The sequence below is a fragment of the Peromyscus californicus genome, unplaced genomic scaffold, assembly GCF_007827085.1.
Source record: "Peromyscus californicus insignis strain IS unplaced genomic scaffold, ASM782708v3 Scaffold_17__1_contigs__length_78620276, whole genome shotgun sequence".
NCBI classification, from domain to species: Eukaryota; Metazoa; Chordata; class Mammalia; order Rodentia; family Cricetidae; genus Peromyscus; species Peromyscus californicus.
Genome location: NW_026294469.1, coordinates 47,299,151 through 47,324,791, shown reverse-complemented (window position 1 = coordinate 47,324,791; position 25,641 = coordinate 47,299,151). Strand labels below are relative to the sequence as shown.

Below are 25,641 nucleotides of genomic sequence, written 5' to 3'. Positions count from 1 at the left end.
TGGAGACACTCTCCTCTTACTGTACAAATTTGGAAAAGCCATCTCTGTGGCCCACACCTCGTGTCTCTATAAATCTGCAGTTACAGAACCAAAATGAACTTCTGAGTGGGATCTTTATCGTTCTCCCCGGTTATAAAGTCATACTTGCCCAAATATCAATTTTGAAAGAGTGAAAGTAATCCACTTTAAGAAGAGAAATGTGGTATTTCAATGGACATAACAGAGTATTCAGTTTCCTGGCTGGAATAAGTTACCAGCTTAATTTTAGATTAAGTTTGCACATATGTTGAGCATTTCCATAAGGAACCTCTTGCTGCTCCCAGGCCCCTTGAGATTCAATACACCAGACTCATCTTACTTACATCCTTAAGTTCTTTATTTATGTCAATGAAAAGGATTTTAGTATCCTACAGAGTCATGGACACTTCCATTCCAAAAGTTAATGTATTACAATCAGTTCAGTTTTCCTATAATCATAAAGTAAAAGCCTTGCCACCTTGGCATGATTCACAAAACAGAAAAGGCAGAGTTCACAATTAATCTGAGTCTCCATGTATTTCCAATCCTGGACCTGATACAATTCAATTAATTAAATTCACATTTCCTAGCTGATATCTGTGTGATGAGAACCGTCTTTGAAGATACCCACGTCTTTATCCCTGGAGCCTGGAACCTTGCTACATGGCCAAAGGGTGTTAAGGCTGCAGGTGGAATAAGGTTGCTAGTTAGGGACCTTAAATCACATGAGATCTTAGGCCAGGCAGAAGAAGGAAGAAAAGTCAGACAGGACCTAAGGACTGAGAAGATGGTAGTAATGGGACAAAACAAACAAATAAAACAAAACAAAACAGAAAGCCTAAAAACAAACCCAAAAAGCCATGAGTGGGTTCTAGAAGCATGGAGCTGTTAGATATGGCCTTTTGTGGACTCCAGAAAAGATCACAGCTTTGCAATACACGCTTTGATCTCAGCACAGTGAGCCTCAGACCGCTCCAGAATTGAGAAGAAAACAGTCTGTTGTTTTCAGACATGGCGTCTGTGGCATTTTGTTAGGGCAGCCTCAGGACACTAATCCAGGGTCACGTGGCTGGCTTCAGCCGTGAGACGCGTTCACTGGCATGGTGTTTCACTGAGATGGGAGAGGTGTGTGTGTCCAAGGGAAGGAGACCATTCTAAATTAAATCCTTGCGTCACTGGTGGCAATGCCTTTTTTTTATTTAAATTAAGAAAAAAGCTAGAATCAGTATTTTAACAAGCTCTCCGAATAATAAAAGTATGAAATGCACTAGATTTCATTTGTTAGAAATTATTTTAAAATGTAGATAACTATATGATGCTTCTTTCTAGTCTCATTTTCTAGAGCAGTGGTTCTCAACCTTCCTAAGGCTGCGACCCTTTGGTTCCTCATGTTGGGGTGACCCTCAACCAAAAATTACTTTTGTTGCTATTTCATAACTGTAATTTTGGTACTGTTATGAATCGTAATGTAAATATCTGATATGCAGGATATCTGATAAGTGAACCCTGTGAAAGGGTCATTTGACCCCCAAAGGGGTGGCAACCCACACACTGAGAGCCATTATTCTAAAGCAAACATCTGAGCACACCAAGAACACTAGGCTGTGGTGTCTTACCAAGGCTGTGGTGTCTTACCAAGGCTCAAAGAACAAAACACATTTCTACAGCTCCAACAGGGAGGCCCTGTAACAACTCCATCAGTCTGAGACTACAAAGGATTCTCCTCCTTTGAAAGTTCCCATGACTTTTAAAATTATAAATATTAAATCTGTTACCTCTGAAAAGTCATTAGAATTCCTTAACTAGTACTCATGGAGCCATGGGGGAAAAAAACAGTTTCACCCAGGTAATACATTTCCTTTAATTTAATACAAAGAGAGTAATGTTGCACAAATCACAACACTCTTTAAAAAGATTTTTAAGCACTAATAAGTATTAAATGAAAAATAAACTCATGGATGGGTTGACAATGACCATAGTATTACCCCTACCAAGTCACTGTTGATGACGTCAGCAATAACAATGTTTGAACGGCAGAGAGAGAAAACGCAAAGGGCAATAGGGCATTTTAAAACTACATTTTACAGTGTTTACTTCTCCACTAACACTCGTGTATACCCAAAGATGCACTCAAAAAGACTGTAAAGGCATTATGTTAGGGTAACACTGTCAGTCACCCAGCACAGCAAATCACTCCCACTTCTTCACAAAATTAAAACAACCAACGAGGATGTAAAACATTCAGTGGAAAAACATAAGCGCAGACCACTAGCCAGAGGAAGAAAATCCACAAAGATGGTACCAGGAATAAGCAAAGCAGGACAATCGAGACAGATACAACAATATATAAGGTAATTTGCTCTGGTTAAATCAATGCACCTCACTCAGTCAACAATTCCATACTGTGACAGAAGTAGGCGACAATACAGAGTCCTGTGTGTCAATTCTCACCCAGGAATCGTTCACCAGTGAAGGGAAAACATTGGGTCTACACTGACATTACAACGGATGTTTCACGACAATAGAAAACTCAAATCATTATGGTAGATTTTTTTTGATTTTTTTGATTTTTTTTTTTTTCTGTAAAGTGCACAATTTAAGAAAACTTCACCAGAGGGTGCACTTTGGAAAGATACGGTCGAAGTATATGGTGTAGACAAAACAGGCACCTCCATTGTAATTTGTCTTAATAAATAGAAGCCCATTAAGAAACAAAGAAGATAAGCAGCACCTGAAGCCTTGACATCGTAACTAAATGCTTGTACCCAATGGTCTAGCCAGTTAAGAGTTACTAAGAGCTGCAAAGAAGGAACTACTATTGACTTAACATTTTAGTTTTAGTAGAGACAAGAGCTTGTCTGGTTTGCAGTCCCGTCATCGACGATCCCAATCCTTCAAGTATTCTATACTTTGGAGAGCAGACCAGACTCTGGGGCACTCGCCTTAATTAGGTTCTGAATTTCCTTGAATTTCGGATGGTCTTTGTCAGCCACCAGCTGTAGCAGAACAGCCTCGCTAGTGGTTACGATGATCCCAGTTCGAGCAAGGCGCTAGAAAATAGAAACAGCAAGAAGTGAACAAGAAAATGGAGATTATTTAAAAAACAACAGAAGTGGGCCAGGGCAATAATTAGGGCCCTCATCTATAACAATGGTTCTCAGCCATAGCAATAAATTCAGTGATAGAGAAAGGTTTCAAAACCAGATGTAGCACAAACCCATCATGGGTATTTCTCCATATTAATAATGGTTTAGAAATAAATAAAGGGAGACAGGGAGTTGGTGTCAAGATCTGTAGGTGCTAGATTTCCAGGCTAATCATGTAAAACATGACCAAAGAGAGAGGAGAGTGGGATAAGTTTTGTCCCCATCTGAGCCCGTAAATTTCTGTCTACTTGACACTCAAGCTGAGGTCTTCTGAGAAGAAGAAAACTTAATTAAGAAAGTTGCTTCCATCAGACTGGTCTCTAGGCAAGTCTGCAGGCCATTTTCTTGATTAAAGATTGATATTAGAGTGCTGTGGGATAATGCCCTTGTACACTGGTTTAATAAAACGCTGATTGGCCAGTAGCCAGGCAGGAAGTATAGGCTGGGCCAGAGATGAGGAGAATTCTGGGAAGAGGAAGGGCTGAGTCAGGAGTCACCAGCCAGACACAGAGGAAGCAAGATGACAAGGCAGAACTGAGAAAAGGTACCAAGCCACGTGTCTAAACATAAACAAGAATTATGGGTTAATTTAAGTGTAAGAGCTAGTCAGTAATAAGCCTGAGCTAACGGCCAAGCAGTTATAATTAATATAAGCTTCTGAGTGATTATTTTATAAGTGGGTCACGGAACTGTGGGGGCTTGGTGGGACCAGAGAAATCTTCCGGCTACAATTGGCAGAAGTGAAGGGCCTCATGTAAGGTTTGGGAATCTGCCCCAGGGAATAATGGAGCCACCACCTCCTCTGCCATTATAAACTTTTTTGAATGATTAAACAAGGTTATAAAATCAGTAACTATGTAAAGGTCCCCAACAGGACTGTTCTCAAGGAGGCAGGGGAGTGGGGGGTGTCCGACTCCAGGAGAGAATCCCACAGCAGAGGTTCACTCTCTGTAGCAGTCAGTAGTCACAAACTCCAGGGTAAAGGGCAAATGGCTATCCCAAGAAGCATCTGCTACAGGAACCTTGGAATAGGGCAGGGCTTTTTCTTGTGCTGTATGGACCCGAGTCTTGTCTGTCTACCCTAATAATCTTTGGTGGTGCTGGAAGCTGGGTCACACTGGGGTGTACAGTGCCACTTACCTCAAGACTGGGGGTTTAAACATAACCAAGCAAAGAACCCAAGTGAGAAGGAAGGTGTGGCACAGAAAATGCAAAGCTTTTAGAATAGGCTTCTAGGTGTGTGCATAGAGCCTGCCCTCCCCAATCCGGGAGGAAGCTGAGCAGACAATAGCAACAGCTGTGGGTGCTCCTGCCCACATCCTGATCATGCTTAGTCTCAGCCCACTTTCTCTCCAGAGGTAAAATGGGGCATTAGGCTATGGAAGGCTCCTCCTTACACCTGCACAGTCAGTCCAACTGGGTCAATGATAAAGGAAGATTCCTTGATGCACTTCATATCCAAACACCACCAAAAGCTATAGGGGCATCAAGTTCAAGAGAAGATTTACTCCATCCATTCTGCAATTCTTCTGAGGTCAGACAAAATCAGGCAGGTGTACGGTGGCACGGCAATTTATTATGCGATTATGAACAATAATTTACTTCAAGGTGACACTGCTCAAAAGATGGCCAGTACATACAAGGAAACATCCAGTGAATAAAGTACAGGTCACGGGCCTTTTGTGTACTAACCATACATCTTGCAGGTGAAATAAATTTAACAGGCAATATGAATAAGGATGATCTGAAGTAGTTCTGCTCTGAGGGAATAAAAAGAAAAGGAGCTGGCCATGCTGCTGCTAACTTCTAGTTCACAGAACACAAAAGTATTTCCCCAAAATCTTTAGAGACAAACTGCATGATCTCTATAGCAAGATACAAAAGAGAGGAGCAGCCTACAAACTGGAAGGCACTGTACATCATCACCTGACCTCACCTGCAGACACTGCACACCATCACCTGACCTCACCTGCAGACACTGCACACCATCACCTGACCTCACCTGCAGACACTGCACACCATCACCTGACCTCACCTGCAGACACTGCACACCATCACCTGACCTCACCTGCAGACACTGCACACCATCACCTGACCTCACCTGCAGACACTGCACACCATCACCTCATCTCACCTGCAGGCACTGCACACTATCACCTGACCTCACCTGCAGACACTGCACACCATCACCTCACCTCACCTGCAGACACTGCACACCATCACCTGACCTCACCTGCAGACACTGCACACCATCACCTGACCTCACCTGCAGACACTGCACACCATCACCTGACCTCACCTGCAGACACTGCACACCATCACCTGACCTCACCTGCAGACACTGCACACCATCACCTCATCTCACCTGCAGGCACTGCACACCATCACCTGACCTCACCTGCAGACACTGCACACCATCACCTCACCTCACCTGCAGACACTGCACACCATCACCTGACCTCACCTGCAGACACTGCACACCATCACCTGACCTCACCTGCAGACACTGCACACCATCACCTGACCTCACCTGCAGACACTGCACACCATCACCTCACCTCACCTACAGACACTGCACACCATCACCTCACCTGCTGTGGTCACTTTCCCACTTTCGACCTTGATGTTTTAACCCAGGCAGACTCTGACTCTTCTGTGTTCATGCAAATGATCAGGCTTCTGCTGTCCCTTTTTAGAAGGTCTCAGGGCTGGCAGAATCAACTAAACAGGACTCGTGGTGGCTCACAGACTGAAGCGCAACCACAGAGCCTGCTGGGATCCGCACTAGGCCCTCTGCATACATGCTGTGGTTGTTTAGCTTGGGGCTTTCGTTGGTCCTAACAGTGGGAGTGGGGAGGTCTCTGATTCTTTTGCCTTTTTCTGTTGGGGACCCTTTTCTTCCTACTGGGTTGCCTCATCCAGCCTTGACATGAGTGCTTGCGCCTAGTCTTACTGTAACTTGTTATGCTGTTTTCAGTTGATAACCCTGGGAGGCCTTACTCTTTTCTGAAAGAAAACAGGAAGAGCAGTAGGTCTGGGAGAGTGGAGGGGGTGGGGAGGGACTGGAAAGAATGGAGGGAGGGGAAACTCTGGTCGGATATAACGTATGAGAGAAGAAAAAATAAAAAAATAAAATTTATATGAATGTAGAAGGAAGGTCCTGACCTATCTTCCCAGCGAACAAGGTTTTATTTTGTTTGCACGGCTTTCAACCACTTGGTTCCTTTTAAATACTTCAAAGTCTGAGCATTACCATGGCGATGAAGTTTCCACGTGAAGGTACATGAAGACAGTTGCTGGCTGAGAGGAGACTGACCTGACTGGAGCTGTAAAGCCTTGGTTTAGAAGGAAGCTTGAAGAGCGGATCGGAATGAACTCAAGGCTGAAGAAGAGCTTACAGATCTTTGCTGCATGAGAAGCAGCACCATTTATTACAAGTCAGAAAAACAAACATTTTCAATGAGCATGGGGCGGTTTAACAAAAGAAACTTCTACCTATTGGACAACGGTTTCATGCTCCCCACCCCAAGGCTCTGGGGTCTTTGAGGAAAAAGGGATGGAAAGACTGTAAGAGTGGGAAGTAGTGGATACCATCAGGAAGCAGCATTTTCGAGGCACAACAGGGCAAATGCACATTCGAATTCAGCGATTTTAATAGCACACACAAGACCTGTGTATGCCCAAGACAGACAAAATCCCAGCCCCGAGAGGGGAAGGTCGACACATCATTCCATAACTAGCTGAGGAGCCACTGGCATTGATAGTTACCAGGAGAAAGGTGAGTCGGTTTCTTAAGAATATGAGGCCTGATAGGCTAACCAACCACACGGCAGGGCTGGACTCAAACCCAAGACCAGTGGAGCGACACAAACTGGACTTGAGACAGGAAAGGACTTAAAAAAAGAAGCGTAAGTATAAATACTGCAATAAATAAACAGCAGACTTCTATCTGTAATCACAACAGGGGTTCCACTCTTTACGGGAAAGCCAAGAAGGGAGGCCAACCAGTTCTTACTACCTGTGACCTGTTCCCCATGGCCTTTCCTCTTCCATCCATTCCTTCTCACACTTGAGGGCACTCTAGGCTACAGAGCTGACACAGTCCCAACAAAGAACAATGCACAAGCCAGTCTGTACCCACAGTACTGGATAATCTCGCAACGACAAACCCTCCAGCATTTCTTTAAAATTGCTTCGAGTTTTTATTTATTATCAATGTGTGTGTGTGTGTGTGTGTGTGTGTGTGTGTGTGTGTGTGTGTATGTGTATATGTGCGTGTGTGCGCGCACACACACACACACACACACGCACGCCCTCTCCTGTGTTAGGTGTGCATGTAGAGGTCAGAGGATGCCATTCAGCAGTCACTTCTTCCCTTTCACTGTGGGATTCGGGAACTGAACTCAGGTCACCAGCCTTCTTCAGCAAGTCCGTCACCCTCTGAGTCACCTTGCAAGCCCCGGTATTTGTCAGTCTTAATAAAAATAAGTAGTTTAACAATTCAGAAATTAAATCCACATGTACACTCCAAATTACTGGTGAATTAGAATTAAGTATGAGAGGGACACACACACACACACACCCACACACATACACACACATACAATCTTCTGGAGTAAAACTTCCCCAGGATGACCTGCTAGCCTCAACAGTCCTGGAACAGAAGGGACTTAGTTCAGATGATTATTAGGACAACACTGAGAAAGACTGGCTGAGTCCCTGACTTGGTCTGACAGCACAAACTCCCGTGTCAGCCAGGACGCAGCACGTGGGTCATGTCTACAGTCACCTACACAAGGCTGACTCGGACTTAGATCCATTCTGCCAGAGTTTGGGGCTACATATTACGTGCGTTGAATCTCTGTGAACCGTTTTTACTGTGCAGTTCTGTAAAATTCAGTCCCGGCTACTTGAGGAGTGTCCAGTTCATGTTGAACACTACAGTAAAGTGACCACAAAACTATCAAGGGATTTTTGGCATCTCTAGAACTCTAATCCCAAGGGGAAAATGTGAAATAGGAAAAGTAGGTACAGTTGTTTCTCGGAAAAGAAATGGTCCTGATATGCTGAGAGCAAGTTTAAGTTTGGCAAAGTTTTAGGGACTGTTAAATACCCAATACTCTAATTTTTCAGAAAACTCAATGAACAACTTATTTTTAAGTAAAACAAGTACCTCAAGAGCAAACATCCTGTCCATCATGCTTCTTGAGGAGGTGGCATCCGCAACGATGTGAACTTCAATGCCTCGGCCAACCAGCTCCAGGGCAGTTTGCTGAATACATACGTGTGTCTTGCAGGAAAGCAAAGCATTACATGTAAGAATGCAGGAAACTGTTGGTGCTTTATATATGTTCAAAAGGATGAAAGAGGCCACTGTAACATTTAACAGCACTGTTCTGGCTCTCCTGAGCTAGGCAAGCTCCAAACACATCAGCATTTCTACAGACCAAGAACTGGCTTTTAGCAATGTTTCTCATGGTCACATTGAACATACTCTCAGAATTCTGTGCAATTTCTAATGACTTTCATCTAAGTCCTAGGAGCGGCCTTGAGAAAGCTCACTATTATCACTCAGCTGTGGGGCCACTGGTATTTGGGCTTATGTCTACATTCACATCAGGTACATAACTCAAAAGAATGAGGTCACATTACCGAGAAAGCACCGGGGAAATGGAGTCACACAGAAGTAAAGACAGGCGAAGGTAAATAATTTATAATACAGGCCAAAAACCATGAAAACATTTTACAAATATACATTAGGGCAGAACAGAAAGGACTGAAAATCAAATGACCCTTTTCCCATTTAGTTTAGGCTCCAGCTAGCCAGGTAGTTTTGAGCGTAAATCAGCAGTATCTAGCTTCGGTTTATTCATTTGAAAAAACTAGGATTTACCCAGTGTCCATTACTAACAACTATACTGTACAGACCCCGTCTTCATGGGCATTGACTTGTAGCACTGCCTCAGCAGAGGACAGAAAGCAAAAACTCCCTCTCACAGTAACTACATCACATAACCAACGAGAGTTATGTTTTTAATGTTGCCACAATGCTGACTGACTGTCTTCCATGACAAGAAAGCTTTGATGAGCAACCAGCCACTACTTCCTTCAGATAGTACTAAAGCACTCCACTGCTCAGAAAAGATTCCCATTGCGCATGAGAGTTAAGTATGATGAATAAAATATGTGCAGAAGCCACTGCATTTATAGTACATATTTGCACAAACAAGCTTCCTCTCTATTGTCACGACTAAACTAAAAATATAAAAAATACTTAATGGGCATCTAAATTTAAGATTATATTTTTCTGCTTTGAAAATCTATTACGATAAAACCTCATTATCAAAATATAACCATGTTAAATTAATGCTATTCTATTGCATTAATGATTTTGTTGGGAAATTTTTAAATTTCAGTATAATAGTTGTTTAAAAGTTAGAAATGAGCTGAGTATGGAGGCATAGCCCTGTAATTTCTGCACTTAGGAGGCAGATGCAGGAGGACTGCTACAAGTTCAATGCCAGCTTAGGTTACATTGTGCACTCCGTACCACACAGCAAGGTCATATCTCAAAAAATAAATAAAATAAAATGTAATAAATCAACTGAAATTGGCACTAGGAATCCATGAGTATGCTTTCTTTCATAAGAGCACGTACACAAACCTATTTGAAGGATGATGAACTATAACCTTGGGGGTGGGGTGAGGTGGGGTACAGCAGAAAATGTGCCCCCAGTGAAGTCCAGTAATACACAAATAAAAATAATGCCTTTGGGGAAAATGTCTTCCAAAGCAGGAAGCAGGTGGTTTTTAAGACAGCTGAAGATCACTGGCCTGGATTCAAATGCTGCCTGGTGTCTGACCGTGGGTAAGGCACTAACATCGCTACACTTCACTTTCTCATCTGTGATCCTGGGAGACAAAGGATACACACTTCACAGGGCTGGTGTGAGCTCTCAAGGTAGCATTTAAATCAGTGCCATGAGGGTGGAGGACATGTAACAAGTGCTGGCCATTTCCCCTCAGTGCCACTTACCTACTAGCATCCTATAAACAAGACCACACATGCCCCAAACTCAAGAGGGTACTTACTTCTACTCCAAATAATACAACACTCCGGACGCCAGGAATCTCAGCTAAGGCTGCTTCAACTTCTGGTAACACCATAGAAAACTTGGTCTTCGGAAGAACCAGTTTCACACCTGTTAGGTCAATTTCTTGCACCGTGCTGCCAAGGCCTTTGGGGTACTGTTCTGTTATGATAACCGGAATTCCTAATATCCGAGCTCCTTGCAACTGAAAAAAAAAAAAGGGTACCAAACAAAAGTGCAAAAAATGTGTTGAGTAGCAGTATGAACGCATGTTGTGTCTCAGCAAATTGGAACAGACAAAAACACGCAAGCGTACCAGTCTCTGTCCCACACTAATAATGTCTCCAAAGTACTTGATGGCTGGTCGGAACCTTTCCTGCATGTCACAGCAGAAAAACACAGTGCTCGGAGGTGTGAGATTTCCCAGGGTCGTAAGCTGTGGAAAAAAGAGACAAGAATGATCTGGCACTTGTATCACAATGACATTTAACTCCAGTGGAGGTCAGTGCAAGAAGAAAAATGTTCCTATTTTCTGTCTTAGTAAGCAAACTTAACAGATCTGATACTACAGGAATTACCAAAAAAAAAAAGGTGTTACCCACAAAGACATTCTCCAAACTGCATTTGGTAGGGAAGGGGAAATTAAAGCAAATACTAACAATATCTGAATGTTTAAATAACTTTTTAATATATTCAGAGAAAAGCATTTTAGTCAATTAAAAATATGTACATGTTTCAAAGAATTTCTTCCATCTAAGGAGAAACAGTTACCATATAATGTTAATTCTGACAACAGCACATTTGAATAATATAAAAAAAAAAAGAAAAAGAAAAAAATCAAAAAGTTAGCAGGTAGTTTTTTATATATATATACATATATATTGAATATTATCTTTCTTATACTCTATTTTTGAGAGTATTTAAAAGCATTTGCTGAATGCTATTGTGAATATGTTATCTTCAAATCAGAAAAAAATATGTACAATAGTAAAATACAAATCTGGTAGTGGTATGACAGGCACAGAAATTAAATTTTAAACTACTGCATGTAAAGTAACAATTTAAAAAACAGTCTGTATTTGGAGACTATGAAACACAAAACTAACAACAAGCAGAAAACAGATCAATTCACAGCAAACACACAATCACTGTTCTCAAGATAAAAAGACCAAGCTGCCACTTGCAAGGGAGACTTCTGGAGGGCAGTAAATGACACATGGGAACTGCCCTGGGCTGGGAAAGGAATACACCGGAGGGTGAATTCCTAAACATTATCACAAGTGGAGAAACTAATGAGTTAAGAGGAAAACCGGGAACCAAATTTCCAACCTTCTCATCTGCTGCAGGTATCTGACTCCAACAGGCAGGGCCCAGTGATGGAGCCACTAACTGTCAAATTCACACTGAATACAGGACTTCAACTTCACGGGAGACTGAAAAGCCCAATTTCTTTCCACCTTTGCAAATTAAAGAAAGCTCTGCAAAGAATATGTTCCTCCTGAAGAAACCGATGTTATTACTTCCTAGTCACCCACTAAAACCCCTCTACTTATCCTGTTTTGCATCCCCTAAAACCACCCACAGATATCAATTATTAAGAATTCCCTGGAGAAGTCTGTGTCCCGATTGCATGGGGCAGCAGCTCAGCTCTAGACTCGGCCTTTACCATCCCTGCATGCAGTGGACTCTAGAGGAAACAATTCCTACGTGGATTAAAGGAGCCTCTGAAATAAATCTATTATGCCCAAAGCTGTGGCTACTCTAACTGCTCTGTGATGGCTTCTGCCTGTGTTCAGGCTGGAGACTCTAGTACTTGCATCTCACACTGAGCCTGAGGCTACAGCGTGCACACTCATTCACCATGGGCAATCCAGAAGCAGATTACACTAGGCGGTGAGAGCCACGTGTCAGTTAACCCTATGGAGAGACTCTACCTTTACCAATAAAGCATTATTATTAAAATAAGTGCTCAAGTGCTTTGGCTGTTCCCTCACTCTGATTTTAAATGGTACCTTTTACCTGAATGTTGGTTTGTTTTAACGTTTATTTGTTCAATGTGTGTGTGTCTGTGTATGCGCAAGCTCCAGGATTTACACCAGGAAATCAGGTGACAACCAGGAGACTCTTCTCTCCTACCGCCACCTGGCCTCTGGGGTTAGACCTCAGGTCATCAGCCTTGGTTACCAGCTGAGCCAAAGTGCCTGCCCATTGCCTGTACTTCAGTCATCTCCAAAGCAGTGAATGTGACCTCTACACAGAAGCCAGGAAGACCAGTTTTTTGTGTGTACTTAGGATATTATTTTTAAAAAGCAATCACTACAAATGACTCACGTATTTTAAAATCCCAGTAAACATTAAATCTTAGTTCACTATGCTCAAAATGATGGTTTCTCTTTCATAAATTTAAACATGAAGTAGTATCACAGTGCCACTGTGATTAAGGTATATGATATGAAACAATTTACTTACAAGTGGCCTCTCTGAAATTACACTAACACAACTCAGCCAAGCTTGTCGTTCCACTAGCCAACAAGTTTGCACAGGACACCTCTGGCACGTACGTAAGTATGCCAACAGTCAAGCCCTGACATGCTCACTCACCGTTCACATACACTCACTGTTCATATATACTCACTGTTCACAGATACTCCCAGTTCACATACATACTCCCAGTTCACACATACTCACAATTAACACATACAGTTCACACATACTCAACAGTTCACATATACTCACTGTTCACATACACTCACAGTTCACACACACTCAACAGTTCACACACACAATTCACACATACTCACTATTCACACATACTCACTGTTCACACACACAGTTCACACACATTCACAATTCACACATACTCAACAGTTCACACATACTCAACAGTTCACACACATGATCAGGGCCGCAGCTCTCCCATACCAACGGAGTCTACATAGTCTGACACTGTGGGTCCCACAGAAGACTGGTAGTCTACATTCTAAATTCACAGAAAATTAGAGAGATATAAACAATCAGAAATAGAGTACCGGAGGCAGAAAAATTAGCAGTGTCAGGAACGAACAGATGGAAAAAGAGATCCAAAATACAAGAAAAGCAGGCCAAGCTCAGGTCCACTGGCATCTGCTGAGGTAGTAACACACTGTTCTAAATTAGGAAAATGTCATTCTAGTACTCATTAAGAATATGTCAAAAAAAAAAAGAGTATGTCAAATAATACACTATTTTAGAGGGACCACAAGATAAAAATGGTCAAAATATACTAAGTTATTTTGTTAAATTATTTGTCAAAATATTAAGCTATATTTGAATAAATACTTACCTAGCCAGAAATCTAAATATATGTTCTGAGGTCAGAAGAAAAACGGCCCTACAGCCATCTCCACCCCACAGAACTCTTTTCAGTAAACAAAGGAAGTTGCTACAGTGAATAGTGACATGTTCTGTTGTAAAGACGGAGTTTCTGATTGTGTGAATCCTCCCTGTACCCTTGCATGTAGCTGCATCTGGCAAACATCTTCCGGAGGCAGAGTGTGGAGGCCGGAGAGTAACTCCCTGACACACCGAGAAAGCTGACACACAAACGAGCTAGAAGCTCCTCACTCGTGTACTCAACAACGCCACACCAACTGTCTGAGCACTTGACATGGGAATGGCCTTCATGGGTCCTCGCAGTCCTACAATCTCGGTCTACCCCTAAGAAAAACTGAGGACACCCCACCGAAACATCTGACTGGGGCTTTTCAATACTGCCAAAGCCATTCATAACCATTAAAATCGAGGAAAGTGTCACAGCACAGGGGAAACAGAGTGGGCAAGGCAAGTGGATTTAACTGCATCCTGGACTAGATCTTGGATAAGGTCATCCTGAAACACAAAACAGAGAAAAGACAAGAAGGGAAAGCTAGTAAAAACCAGTGTGCAGGGGCTGGAGAGATGGCTTACTGGTTAAAAGCCCAGGTTTAGTTCCCAGCATGCACTGGGCAGCTCACAACTGCCTGTAACTCAAGATCCAGGTGATCTGACACCCTCTTCTGAACTCCAAAGGCACCTGCACTCACATGCATATCCCACAGTGATGGCTAATCTTGGTTGTCAACTTGACCATATCTGGAGCAAACTACCATCTAGAAATGGAGGGCGCACCTCTGATGTGGATCTTGAGGCTGGAAGACCCAAGCTTTTGATCCAGATCTTGAGGCGGGAAGACACACCTTTAGTGTAGGCCACACTTTCTGCTGGAAGCCTATATAAGGACAAGGGAAAAAGAAGGGTTTCTTTCTTCTTTGCCTGCTTGCCCTCGCCTCGCCGGCACGTCCATTCCTTCACTGCCACTGAAGCCTACTTGTCCGGGATTCCAACATATTCAGAAGACCAGCTGAGACATCTAGCCTTGTGGGACTAAGCAACTACTAGATTCTTGGACTTTCCATTCAGGGCTAGCCATTGTTGGAGTAATTGGACCACAGCTTGTAAATTATTCCAACAAATTTCCTTTATACATTGAGAGAGATTCACTCCATAAGTTCTGTGACTCTAGAGATGTACATGTATACTAAAAAATTTAAAAATAATAAAAGCAATTTAAAAGGATCCACCATGCTATTCTACTGGTTGTGACAAATGAACCACAAGAAAGTACAATCTGAACAACAGAGGAATAAGTTGAGCAGAGGAATACACAAAGTCTGTACTATCTAAGCAACTGCAGCATAAATCTACCTCTTCTAAAATGCAAGCCTTATTTAAAATAAAAATAATGACTTCCCTGGGACATGGTAGCTGAAGATAAGGTGTGACTGTAGAAATAACCTCCAGATCCACGAAGCCAGAAAAAGAACAAAAACAAAAACAAAACTCAAGAAATTCGAACCATGTTATCCACCTAATCCTGTCTCCTCCCTATCCCTAAATGCACAGAGTCCAACAAGATGCTGTTACAATTCAATTCAATTCTAATTCAGGAATTCCCTACCCTAAGTCAAAAAAAATTTTAATTAAAACTAAATTGTAGGTACCAAAAACTATAGCCAATGGCCCCAAATATACATTTTACAACTGCAAGATGACCAACGCTGCCATGAAGCAAGCAAGGCTGACCAATTATCTTCAGAAGCAAAAATGTAGCACTTGCCAATCAGTGCAGATGCAAAAACCAAGTCACCTATGCCTACACATGAACATACACATTTACATATAAAAGACTGATTATTTTAATCAACGACTTCCTCAAACAAGAGTTTGAGAGATAGAATTTAGGTGGAAAATCTTTGTCCACTTCCTTTAGACCCACCACAGCGTGGCAGATTTCTCACCTATAAACTTTTCACAGAAAAGCTGGAATACTACCCTGGCCATGCACTCTGATCATTTTACAAACTGGCCACAGGTCACTCAGGAACACAAAAAAGGGGTGGGTGGTCTAGCTTAATGACACATAGCAGTTCCTGGAATGGACGTAAGACATGGAGTTACACTGTTGAACAGTGTCCCCCACCTCCTGTAAAGTCACACTTGAAATTCCTAACCCCAGTACCTTAGAGAATGACCTTCCATGGAGCTGGAGTACTATAGATAACTTGACTTAAGATAAAGTCATCCACTAAAGTAAGGTGGGTAAGTAACTACAGATGACTAGTGTCTGTATGCAAAGGAGATGCTTATAAAGAGAGATGGACAGACAGACACACATACAACAAGAATGCCTTGGCCATGAAAGCAGAGACTGGAGTGAGGGTACCTACAAGACCCAGTCTTCTACAAACCAGAGGTAGAGAAAGTCATGAAAAGACTCTTCCTCAGAAGGAACCATCCCTGCCCACACCCTGGGGCGGCTGTAGCCTCCAGAACTATGAGAATGCCTGCGTTGTTTCAGCCCCTCGGTTAGCAGTGCTTATGACAGTCCCTGTGTCACAGGTAGGAATCTGTACATGCTTAGGGATGGGAAACGTTTTAAGTGGGGTGATTTTTCTTTGAGAACCGATAACCTATTACAGTCACAAGATAAACACGATCTACTTGAGTAAGAGTCTAAAGGGGATCTAGGTTATCAGCACTGAAGTCCTGTTTCCAATCCAACTGCATAGCTTTGGTAAAGAACCCTGTATCAACTAATTTAAAACAGAGGCTTCCCTACCCCACCCCACCCCACCCCACCCACACATCCTTCAAGGATTGATTCCAGGCACAGTCTAGGCCTGTGGATTAGACTCTGAGTTCAAATCTCACCTTCACTATGTTCAGTTACATAAATATAGTCAAATCATTAACATCTTCCAATATAATTTCCTTATCTTTAACACAGTTAAGAAAAACAGCATTTTTCTTCGGCTGCGGTGATATCCTGCAAAATAAACATTTGAGTCAGCACAGGCTGGGAAGCTCTCTAATGAGGTTAAAGATGATTTACCACTAAGTTCTCTCTAGAAACATCACTGTACTAATTCAGTGTGCAGAATTAAGAAACTCATTCATAAAGTGCATTTCCAGACACCACCAAAAGGCTCATCGTCGCATGATTTATTTTTGGCAAAACAGATTCTGAGTCTGTTCATTTAGTTGGCAAAGGCATATTTCACTTTTGCTTTTCGAACATATGTACCTACTCCAGGCATTGATGTCCCTGGTATAATATCACACCCGCAACTTATAATGAAGTCTGGGCTCTCTGACTCTCCAAGGAAGGCCAGCTGTGCCTACCCACTGAGAGGCAGGACCTGAGGGATCTCTTGAGACTGTGCCTCAGCCTGGGATGAAAGCGAAGCTGGGCTGAGCCAAGAGCACACTGACATTTAAATCTACATTAAGATTCCCCTTGACTAACCAAATGTATAAAAAAAAAGAAAGAAAGAAAGAAAAGAAATCAAATGCAGGTCACATGCAGCTCCCACTCTCAAATACAGTTTATTTATAGGTAGCAGCTAATTTACTCACAAGGAACAAAAAGATACAATGTCTGGGCATTACCTGGCAATACTCCAAGTTTGTAAGTGGCCCATATACCTCATGACCACATATCCCACAACCCCCTCTGTCTATCAAACCAACAGGCTGGAGGCAACACCCCGAATTCAGGATCTAGGCATCTCTTCTTAGTGTCCCCCCTACAGCACACTGCACCTCAGATACACCCTGCAGTCTCCTCACTCGGTCTGAGTGTGAAGTTATCCATGCCGTTTTCCTGCTATGCCCCAACAGGATACAGCAAAGGTCCAACAATCCTGATCTCTACCTTCCAACCAGAAGCCACCAGCAGCCCACAGTTCTTTCCTCCTCTTTCTATATCTGCATTTTCCTTCTTTCTGATCACAAACTTGACTGTCTCTTCTAGTAAAATGCCTGTGCTCCACCCACATAACAAAAAAAAAAATCTTACCAGAACATGAAAGCTGGACCGAAATCTTCTCCTAATTAACCACCCCAGGAACATGTCACAATAACCTGCCTAGGGAAGCTCATTTCTACTGTTCTCAAAAGCTGCCAAAACCTTCTCTCCTGTCTGGCCTGCATCCCCCTGCCAGCATCCATTTCTTCCTGTCCTCTGCTTGGGCTCTTCCTGCCCTGGACAAAGTGTGAGACGCTGTCCCGGCTTTACATGGGTCTTCAGCATCCCACGTCTCTATCACGCAGACTTGGACAATACCTTTTGGAAAAGTACAAGTGAATCGTCATCAAAAGACCTAAACTTCTACCCCAGGATGCCTTCATTTACATTCTGTCTCCTAGTTGTCAGACTCTGGGCACACAAACCATGAATGAAACATGAGCCATGCCTTCAGCTACCTGAGCTGTCAAGCAGACATCCAGTCACTCTGACAGGATATTTTTTAAAAGGCGTCCCTAAAAAGTGACCACACCAGTACTGACAACAGAGGTCTTCAAGATCATCAGTTCCCAAAGAACTGCTGCCAACCGCAGGGGCAATGTGGCACAACCACCTACCCTTCCACAAGGTCACTGCCCACACAAAGGACTGCACACAGAACTAGCAGTCCCTGCTCCTGAGTCAGAGAGGCCAACCACCTCCATCACTCCTACCTCCCCAGAAGCCACCTTGAGTCTGCCCGAGTGACAGGTGTTCCCTGTAAAACAGCAGGGAACAGCATCCAGAGAAATGGACAGACAGAAGCTCAAGTCTGGCTTGCTCTCCAGACTGCTCAATGTTCCCATCAACCACGAAAAGAAAACAGCCAAGCTATGGCAGATATCCAGACATTTGATGAGGATTTGTTCATGCTTTGCTAGCTCGGCCATTATGAGCATATAATCCAGGACAATTTGCTAACCTTCCTACCTTTCTACGCTCTGCTCCTCAGAGAAATGAATGTCATTACTACCTCCAGCAAGAACTTGAATCCAGGCTTGTATCCACCATGCCATGTACTCAAAGATGCCACTTCAGTGTGGAATGAACTCTTCTGGACATAAAACACCCATAGTCAATAGGGTTATACAGACAGGTTCCAGAAAATATAGCAGCAATGAAAAGAAGTATCTTTTCTGAAAATACATCCCCACACATAAATACACATGTGTACATGTATATCATGTCACATACTATGTAAACAAGTCTTTCAGATTATCTATAACTATGCTGGGAGAGGCACACAATGGAAGGAAGGTATCACAATTACTAAAGTGAGAATATGAAAGTATTTGCAAGTACTTCAAAATATAGATACCTATGTATGATAAGCTTAAGAATTCCTAGTTTATTTAGTGAAAAAAACCATACTATTTGTTAGTGGCTAGGAAAAAATACTGCTATTGTTATAATGATTGTTTTAAACACCATTCCAAAAAAATCAGTTATACATAAACTATTCCAAAAGCCTGAGTGACCTGAATTATATATTGCCTTTTCAGGATGAATGTCTGTCTGTCTCTCTCTGTCCTTGTCTCTCTCCCTCTCTCTCTCTCTCTCTCTCTCTCTCTCTCTCTCTCTCTCTCTCTCTCTCTCACACACACACACACACACACACACACACACACACACACAAAATTGATTTTCAGACCCTTTAATCTAAATGTTGAATCACGTCTTGAAATTTTCAAAACATAAAAATTCCTATTGTAGCACACAGAAAAGCAAAAGCATACGTAAAAATCGGAAGCCTAGTTTAGTTCAGCAGTCACAGGTAGGCGCCCCTCTCTCTCTCAATAGCAGGAAATGGTTGACAAAGAAGTCTGTATCTTCAATATAGCTCCAGACCCACTCGGTATTTTGATTCTGGCCTTATAATGGAGTTGTCAAAAGTGCATCCAACATATTGGATGTTTGGCAGCGGTAATCTAAACGGATGGATGGAAGGCTGCAGACAGCCGTCATCTAGAACTCTTAAAGAGATAAAAAAAAAAAAATGGAGAATCTTAGACATTAAAGAACGCAGCTCTCCATCTGGGCAGCAGGATAGATCACTCCACCCACTCCAGCTCTGGCAGTTAGCCCATGAACTCTGTCCTCTGAACACACGAACTTTAATCATGTTAAAGTACTCCCTTTGGATCCTTAGGTGTGGGGGGAGGGGCAGCACCATCCAGCCTGTCTCCGACTACAGATGATAAGAAACGAACATCAGGGATATGCCTCTCAAAATGGCACTTGGATATGAACATTCCTTCTAACCTCCAATGTCACATTTCAGTTCATCTTCCAGAGAAAAAACTTAGCAATTCTACACGTAGAGAAAAAACAAAAACAAAAACAAAAGAACTATGGATGGTGTGGTGCCTAAGTTACCGCCTTTCCTCTCAAAAGCAGACACTGTCAGAGAATCCTCTGATCTTAGGACAAGAGGTTGTCCCGTATTGCAAGACAGCTTTTAGCAATACAGAAATTAATAAACTCTAATCCTTAGGTATAACTTCCTCAGCCTGGGATTCACTAGCCAGCGTTACGCTGGCTATTGAAGAGGCTACTGCATGCAGTTCCCTTCCTATGGAGGCGATCCGGTTGTCACCAAAATGAAAAGGAAAGGAGGAGGAGAGCCGCGGCAAAGTTTGCATTTCTGCAACTGGTTACCACAACTCCCGGAACAAGCCCTAACGCTAACACCCCACCACCACCACCACCACCACCACCACCACCACCACCACCACCACCACCACCACCACCACCACGACGATCTGCACCAACCCATGAAAAATAAGAGCAGCGGCGGCCGCACGGCAACGCAGGAGGCTGCCGCACGAAGCCCTGGGGAGCTGGGGACCACACACGTGGGGGCGTGAGCGGCTCGGCGGGGACCCGGCTCGGCGGGCGGGGGCGGGACCCACCTGGATCTGCAGCGGCACCAGGCGCAGCTTGCAGCGCTCGCTCACCGCGAAGCCCTTGGGCAGGTCCACGTACTGGCCCCACTCCTCGGCGAAGAGCTGCACCACGAATTTGCGGTGCATGTCGAGCTGGTCGCCGTACAGGCTCAGGAACTTCTGGATGAGCACGTCGTAGCCGGCGCCGTGGGGCACCGAGGCGGGCCGCGCGAACACCGAGAAGCAGAAGAGCACCGGCACGCCGCCCGACGGCGGCCCCGCGCCCACCCCGCCGCCAGCCAGCGCGGCCACCGAGGGCTCCGCCGCCGCCATGTTCCCCGCGCGTGCGCGCCGCCGCCGCGCGCCGGGCCGAGGGGCGGGGCCCTGGACGCCGGAGACCCCGCCCGCGCCGCCCCCGGGGGCTGCTCCTGCAGCCGCTGCCGCTGCTGCTGCTGCTGCTGCTGCCGCTGCTGCTGCCACCGTGGTCACCTGTGGCGTGCAGCGCGCCGGGACTGCAGCTAGGGTGGCCCCTACAGCCAGGAGTGCAGTCTCAAGGCCTCCGCGGAGGACCAGACCAGACCTACGGTCGAGAGCAGGTCCTTCTGGATCTCCAGCTAGTTTTCTGAGAAGGCTTGGAATTGGGAAGGGAAGAGCAAAATCGGAACTTACTGAAACGGAAGGTTTCCCTGTGTCAGTAGGTAGATAGAAATCATCACCTTCACAATAGTGACGACTTGTAGTGGGCACTACAAGTCGCTGCAAATCACAAGCCTGAGAGCAGGATCCTTGACCTCAGATCCTAGGGATGAAGGGCTGGTGAATATAAGCATAAAATTAGACTTGAGGTAGTAATCCTTATAAAATATGTTGATTTTTTTTTTTTTTGACAAGATTTCTCGACTACAGCTGTTGATTTGGAACTGTTGGTTCGGTTTGTTCAGGAAACTTAAGGGCATTTATTTAAAAAAAAGTACATAAAGTGCATTTATAAAATATATAAGATGGTTTTTGTTTGTTTTCTTTTGCTTTTCTTCTTCTTTTCTCCCCCTAAGGAAATCAGTTTTCATATCCATTGTGCCGAATCTAGCTTTTGGCAGCCTAATGTAGTGATCCAGTCTCCGTAACAATAATATATCAAATGACGTAAATAACACCATATCTACTGGGCACAATCACCTTGAGTGAGGTGCAGCAGTGGTCAGCTGTACCTTACTATCGTGGAAAAAGAACATGAATGCCCATTTCACTGATACATTATTCCCAATAACCTATCGTTAGAGGTTAGAGTAGTAACTAAGTCAGCGTAAATAAATGGCATTGGAAGGAGCCAGTGAACAGGGACCACTAAACAGACCCTCAAGTGACACACAGCACAGGATCGATTATCCTAACTGACAAAACCATTATTATGGAAATGCTCACACTGATCTCAGATAGACTTTGGGGAACATAGCTGATTAAAAGTTAAACACTTTATCAGAATTCAAATTTTGAGCCACTCAAGAAATTAGATTGTACGGCCTTGATTAATATGTTAATGTACTTCTGAAACAACCCCCTCAGTGAATTAATACATTAACTACTTGATTCTTGCTTTTCCTATTAATCAACAACACTTGACGCACTGATTGCTGTTTTCTTTGGAGCCATAATCTCCATTCGGTCTCTTAGATACCATACTCTTCATATTTTCCCCTCGGACTTAGTTTTAGGCTCTTTTCCTATATTCTTCTTACTGCTTGAAAACACTAACCCAGTAGTCCTTAACCCAGTGGTCCTTAACCTTCCTCATGCTGCAACCCTTTAATACAGTTCCTCATGTTGTGGTGACCGCCCTAGCCATAAAATTATTTTCGTTGTTACTTCATAACTGTAATTTTGCTACTGTTATGAATCGTAATGTAAATATCTGATATGTGGTTCCATAGGGTTGAGACCCACAGGTTGAGAACCACTGCTCTATTTAAATACGCAAAGGCTTACTTGTCTTCTTCAGACCCCAGCCTTTAAATACCACCCATACCCCTGCAATTTTAAACCAGTATCGTGCCTGCCCCCAGGCTTGAATTCCAACTCATGAAAAAGTATCTATTGACCATCTTGGATGGGAACTGAGTAGATATCTCACACTGAACATGATGGGCAGAACTCTTGATTTTACTGCTTCTTAAATATTTGCCTTCCCCTGTTATAGCTAAAAAATAGCGATTCCGTTGTATTCAAAGAGTTCAATCATAGGTTATCATTTAATGTTGTCCTGTTTCTCTCCCCTCTGTCAGTGAAACCTGATGCCCCACATCCCGAGACTTTGTATCCATATTAATGCTGCTGGCCCAGACCAAACCACCATCATCATTCTTTTCTGACTATAACTCATCACGAGTGGTGACATTATTTGACTTGTGTGGCCCTATTTATGTCAGTTACCACATTTCATTTGTTTGCATGCAACACTGATCAAAATCCTCTAGTACACAGAAATAGACCTCAAGAAATGCAGATGAAATTAAGAGAGCAAAACTTTAAAAAGCAAAACTTTAAAAAGTCATGAGCAAATTTAGGAAACTGGAGGGAAGGATTGTAGGCCGAAGTTTCTGTCCCACCAGCCAGTTGACACATAGGCTTAATATTAATTATAAATGATCTGCCAATAGCTCAGGCTTGTTACTAGCTAACTCTTAGGTTTCAATTAACCTATATTTCTTATCTATGGCTTTGCCATGTGGATCATGGCCTGTTACCTCATTTTCTGCCTGTCCTGCTTCCTCAACAGCTGGCTGGCGTCCCCTCTGACTCTGCCTTTCTTCTTCCCCATCATTCTCCTAGATTGGTTGTCCCGCCTATAAGTCCTGCCTGGCTACAAGCCAACCATTTTTTTATTAAGCCAATCCGAGTGACAAATCTTCACAGTGTACAAAAGGCCTATTCCACAACAAAGGATGATCGTGAGAAAAGTGATAGCAACATGTGAGAAACAAGAATGGTCATAAAAAAATAAATAAATAAGCCGGGCGGTGGTGGCGCACGCCTTTAATCCCAGCACTCGGGAGGCAGAGCCAGGCGGATCTCTGTGAGTTCGAGGCCAGCCTGGGCTACCAAGCGAGTCCCAGGAAAGGCGCAAAGCTACACAGAGAAACCCTGTCTCGAAAAACCAAAAAAAAAAAAAATAAATAAATAAATAAATAAATAAATAAATAAATAAATAAATAACAAAAGCCAGTGTCTAGAATGAAACGCCCCTGGGTAGTCTGAATGTAAGGTTATGGGTTGCAGAAAAATGATCACTGGCATAGTAAAAGACTAGTAGAAATTATCTAAAGTAAAGAACAGAGGCTAAAGAGTACAAAGACAGTTTAGGTCACTCATGAGGCAATGTGAAATAATTTGCCATGTGTCATTAGAAGTCACAAGAGAGAAGCAGACAGAATGACAAACAGTGCTTCCTAGTAAGTGTTCTGCTTGCCAGTTTTCATGCAGTAGGGTTTTGGAGTAAGATGAATTACCATCAGACTGATAATGAACAGCACCACCAATAAACAAACACTAAATAAACACTGCACAACCAGCAGCCCCAGCAGTGTTCAAACTTTTACCAACAGTGCCCAGGGATCATATTAACAGGAGTGAATGCCATGGTAGTTGTACCAAGCATGGAAAAATACGGGGCACGTAATTAAAAGAATTGAGTGACAATTTCAAAGCTTGACTGATGTACTAGGAAAAAAGAAAACTGGTGATTAGAAGCAGAGTCCAAGGGCCAGAGGCCTTTTTGGCAGCATTGGGAGTCTAAGTCCTGCTGTGGAAAGACAAGGAACTGAGAATGAAGACCGGAACTCAGGAACTCAGCTAGGAGCAGAGTTTCAAAGATTAAATCCTTACTATAAATGGATTTATTTTTGGCTGTACTGGGGATTGAACCTAAGGTTTCACACTTTAGGTAAGAATTCTACAACTGAGCTGCATCCCAGCCCCATCCCCTCCCACTTTGCTTTCCTATTTTATTATTCTATAAAATCAGCGTGCAAGCTAATGGATTTCACTGGGACATTTCATATGTGTGTGTGTGTGTGTGTGTGTGTGTGTGTGTGTGTGTATCATTACACTTAGCTCTTATTCACCACCCCTACACACACACACACACACACACACACACACACACACACACACACACACACACACACTGTGTCTTCTTTCCCCACTCCTGCTGATCTCCTTCCTTCCAAACAGTCACGCCTTCTTTCACATTTTATGTACTTCTTTCTTCTTTCTCATTCTCCCTGTCCTTTAGATTCTAAAGTCTAGACTCTCCCCAAAAGTCCCCACTCTGTTTTCATTGCCACACAGACATGTATATATTCACACAGATGTATATTTAAATTTAATTCTGGAGTTCACACATAAGAGAAAATATTTAATAATTGTCTTTCTGAGTCCGATCATTTCTCTTAACATAATGATCTAAAGTTTCATTTGTTTTCCTACAGATGTCAGAATTTCATTGTTTTATAGCTGAATAAAATTGCTTTGTGTGTGTTGTGGTGTGTGTGTGTGTATATGTGTGTGCATGCACACACACTGCATGATATATATATGCTGCTCATAAGATACTACTAGCTCATCTTTTGATAAAAATCTGGGTTGGTTCCATAGCTTGGCTGCTATGAATATTGTAGCAATAGACTTGGGTGTACAAATATCTCTGTGGTATGCTGATTTTAATCTCTTCAATATTTGACCAAGAGTAGTATTGCTAGATCATTAAATCTATGGCAAGCCTAATGTATGAATCACAATCCAGTACCACTAGTTTTGAAACCAGACCATGTCATCTGTCTTTGGAGGGTATTTATATTGTGTTGATAGGCCATCAAATGACCTAACAAATGGTGCCATCTGTCCTGAGATAGTTTCATCAGATGCACCAAGAAGATATGAAGTTGACTAGGCATGTAGAAGTCCATAAAAAATAGAAGTAGTATACTTGACATCAAGCACAGGGGAAAAATAGACTATATGCAGCGTATGAGTAAGTAACCTAGACATTCATGCCAACCACTACTGTCCCACCAGCACTCCCCCAAAGGTCCCAAAGGGATGTATTATCACCAGTTGATGGGAAACATGTGACATGGTTTACA

At 43.0% G+C, this 25,641-nt stretch overlaps 1 protein-coding gene across 1 annotated transcript; it reads right to left on the bottom strand.

Annotated features, from left to right (window-relative positions):
* Window positions 1–354: 354 nt before the first annotated feature.
* Isoc1 (isochorismatase domain containing 1) lies at window positions 355–20,848 on the bottom strand. Its single transcript, XM_052742226.1, has 5 exons — window positions 20,531–20,848; window positions 10,572–10,691; window positions 10,257–10,460; window positions 8,338–8,454; window positions 355–3,068 (listed from the first exon to the last, which is right to left on the bottom strand). Exons 1-5 carry the CDS (start codon window positions 20,834–20,836, stop codon window positions 2,922–2,924), a joined length of 894 nt encoding a protein of 297 aa, XP_052598186.1. The 5' UTR covers window positions 20,837–20,848; the 3' UTR covers window positions 355–2,921.
* Between the last annotated feature and the right edge of the window lie 4,793 nt (window positions 20,849–25,641).